The sequence below is a fragment of the Penaeus monodon genome, chromosome 31 (genome assembly GCF_015228065.2).
Source record: "Penaeus monodon isolate SGIC_2016 chromosome 31, NSTDA_Pmon_1, whole genome shotgun sequence".
In the NCBI taxonomy this organism is placed as follows: domain Eukaryota; kingdom Metazoa; phylum Arthropoda; class Malacostraca; order Decapoda; family Penaeidae; genus Penaeus; species Penaeus monodon.
In genome coordinates, this window is record NC_051416.1 from 34182728 (window position 1) to 34184734 (window position 2007).

The 2007-nt window shown below is 54.9% G+C and overlaps 1 protein-coding gene across 1 annotated transcript; it reads right to left on the minus strand.

Moving 5' to 3' along the window:
- Positions 1-261: 261 nt before the first annotated feature.
- LOC119592865 (octopamine receptor beta-2R-like) lies at positions 262-1884 on the minus strand. Its single transcript, XM_037941759.1, has one exon. It carries the CDS (start codon positions 1882-1884, stop codon positions 262-264), a length of 1623 nt encoding a protein of 540 aa, XP_037797687.1.
- Positions 1885-2007: the final 123 nt, after the last annotated feature.

Sequence of the window (2007 nt, forward strand, 5' to 3'; positions counted from 1 at the left end):
AAATATATGTTATTATCAGCTTTCTGGTTCTTAATAAAAATTGATGCTTCAAGTTACGAAAGACTAAGAATGGAAAGAGTTGAAATGTGTCACAGAAGGGAAAAATAATATAATTTTCATCGGTGCAGACTTATCGGAGTTTGAAATAAGTATCTCAGTGAAAGCCCACAATAGTAAAAGTGTACTTCCGCCCCTTCAAGCCCGCGCCCAGCTCGCAGAGTCCCGGCGTGCGGGCGGGACGAGCGAGGCGGAGCCGCGGTGTCAGACGAACGACCCAGGAAGGTCCTCGTCCCTCAGGCAGCACTTGAACTGCCGCAGCGTCTTCTTGAATGCCTCCCGGAAGTCAGTCCTGAAGTAAGCGTATATGAATGGGTTTAGCGTCGAGTTGAAGTACCCGATCCAGAAGAGCGTGGTGACCACCGCCTGCGGGCAGGGGCAGCCGTCGCCGCAGATGGTGATGGCCACATACCAGGTGAAGAATGGTAGCCAGCACAGAATGAAGGCGCCCATGATAATGCCGAGCGTCCGCGCGGCTTTGTGCTCGCGCCGCATCACGGGATGACTGCCGCTACTGCCATGGCCAAAGCCGCAGCTGGAACCAGGGTGAGGCAGCTCTTGGCGGCCTCCGAAGGGCACCGGGCTGATGACTCTCACAGGTAAGCCACTTCCCGTGTGCCCGTTCACACTGATGGAACTGCTGCGGGACACCTCAGGCCGCGGGGTGACCTCAAGTCTCTCTTCAACTTCCTCGTTTACCGACAAATCTGGACTCACGGTTCTCGGACTCACCTCAAAGGAGCTTATATTTTCGTGGGGGATCGGTAGATTTGGCTGTCCCGAGTCACTCACGGTGCTTCTGCTACATCTTCTGTTATTTGTACATGCAGCCTGCTGGCATATGCTCCCCGATCTGTACATGGGGAGTGTGCCGGACTCGTGGCCGAGGTCTGAGCGGGATATGCGGGGCAGAGGTCCTAGCTGGAACTCTTGCTGATTGCTTCGCTTGGCCTTTCGTCTAAGCTTGGGCCCGAACGCCGCGAACAGCTGTTGCGCAGTCGAAGTAGAGAAGCTTCGTTGAACATTATTAATGGTGCAAGTACTGTTGGTTCGGCTGAGGATCGCTGCTTCCTGCTTCCTCGCCTCCTGAAGGATCCTGTAATATAGCACCAGCATGACCGTGCAGGGGATCCAGAAGGAGAAAGCCGACGACAGGACAGCATACACCTTGTTCACCTCAAAGGTGCAGGACTCCGGCTGCTCCGCGCGGAACTCCAGGTGGTCGGCCGTCGCATACCAGCCAAGGAAAATAGGGATAAAGGAGATGAGCGTCGGCGCCAGCCACACGTTGGCTAGCATGAACGAGACTGTCCGTTTGGTCATGTAAAGAGGATATTCCAGAGGCTTCACTATTGCGTAATATCGATCCACACTAATACAGCATAAATGCAGAATAGACACTGTTGAGAAATACACATCAAAAGAATTCCAGAGGTCACATATGAAGTATCCGAACAGCCATCGCCCTGATATTTCGACGGAGGCATTGAAGGTCATGGCACACGAGGCCACCAGCATATCGGCGATGGCCAGCGACACAAGGAAGTAGTTTGTGAGAATCTGCAGCTTGCGGTGCAGGCCGATGCTGACTATGACGAGCACGTTCCCCATGACGGACACCACAATGATCCCGCCCATCAGGAAAGACTTGATAATCAGCACAGTCAGGTCCTCCCACACAAGGCTCACCTCCTCCCCGCCCATCGGTTTCCCCGCCCACACCACCGAAACATTCTCGCTCTCGTCCGGTGCAGAGGAAGTGGCCACGAACAGTTCCTCGGTGCTTGCGTTGGTCCACGGTGACATAGGCAGCGGTGTGGTGGCCATTAGCGCCCTCGCCGCGGTGGCTTCTCTCGCACCACAAGTCCTCGAAGTGTAGAGACTCTACGCGCCGATGCGCCCATAGCCGAGACCAGCAGCTCTGGAAGCAAGAGGACAGTGGTTAGTGCG

Coding starts and splice junctions, on each gene's coding strand:
- LOC119592865 (XM_037941759.1), bottom strand. CDS start 1,884: ATGGCCACCACACCGCTGCCTATGTCACCGTGGACCAACGCAAGCACC.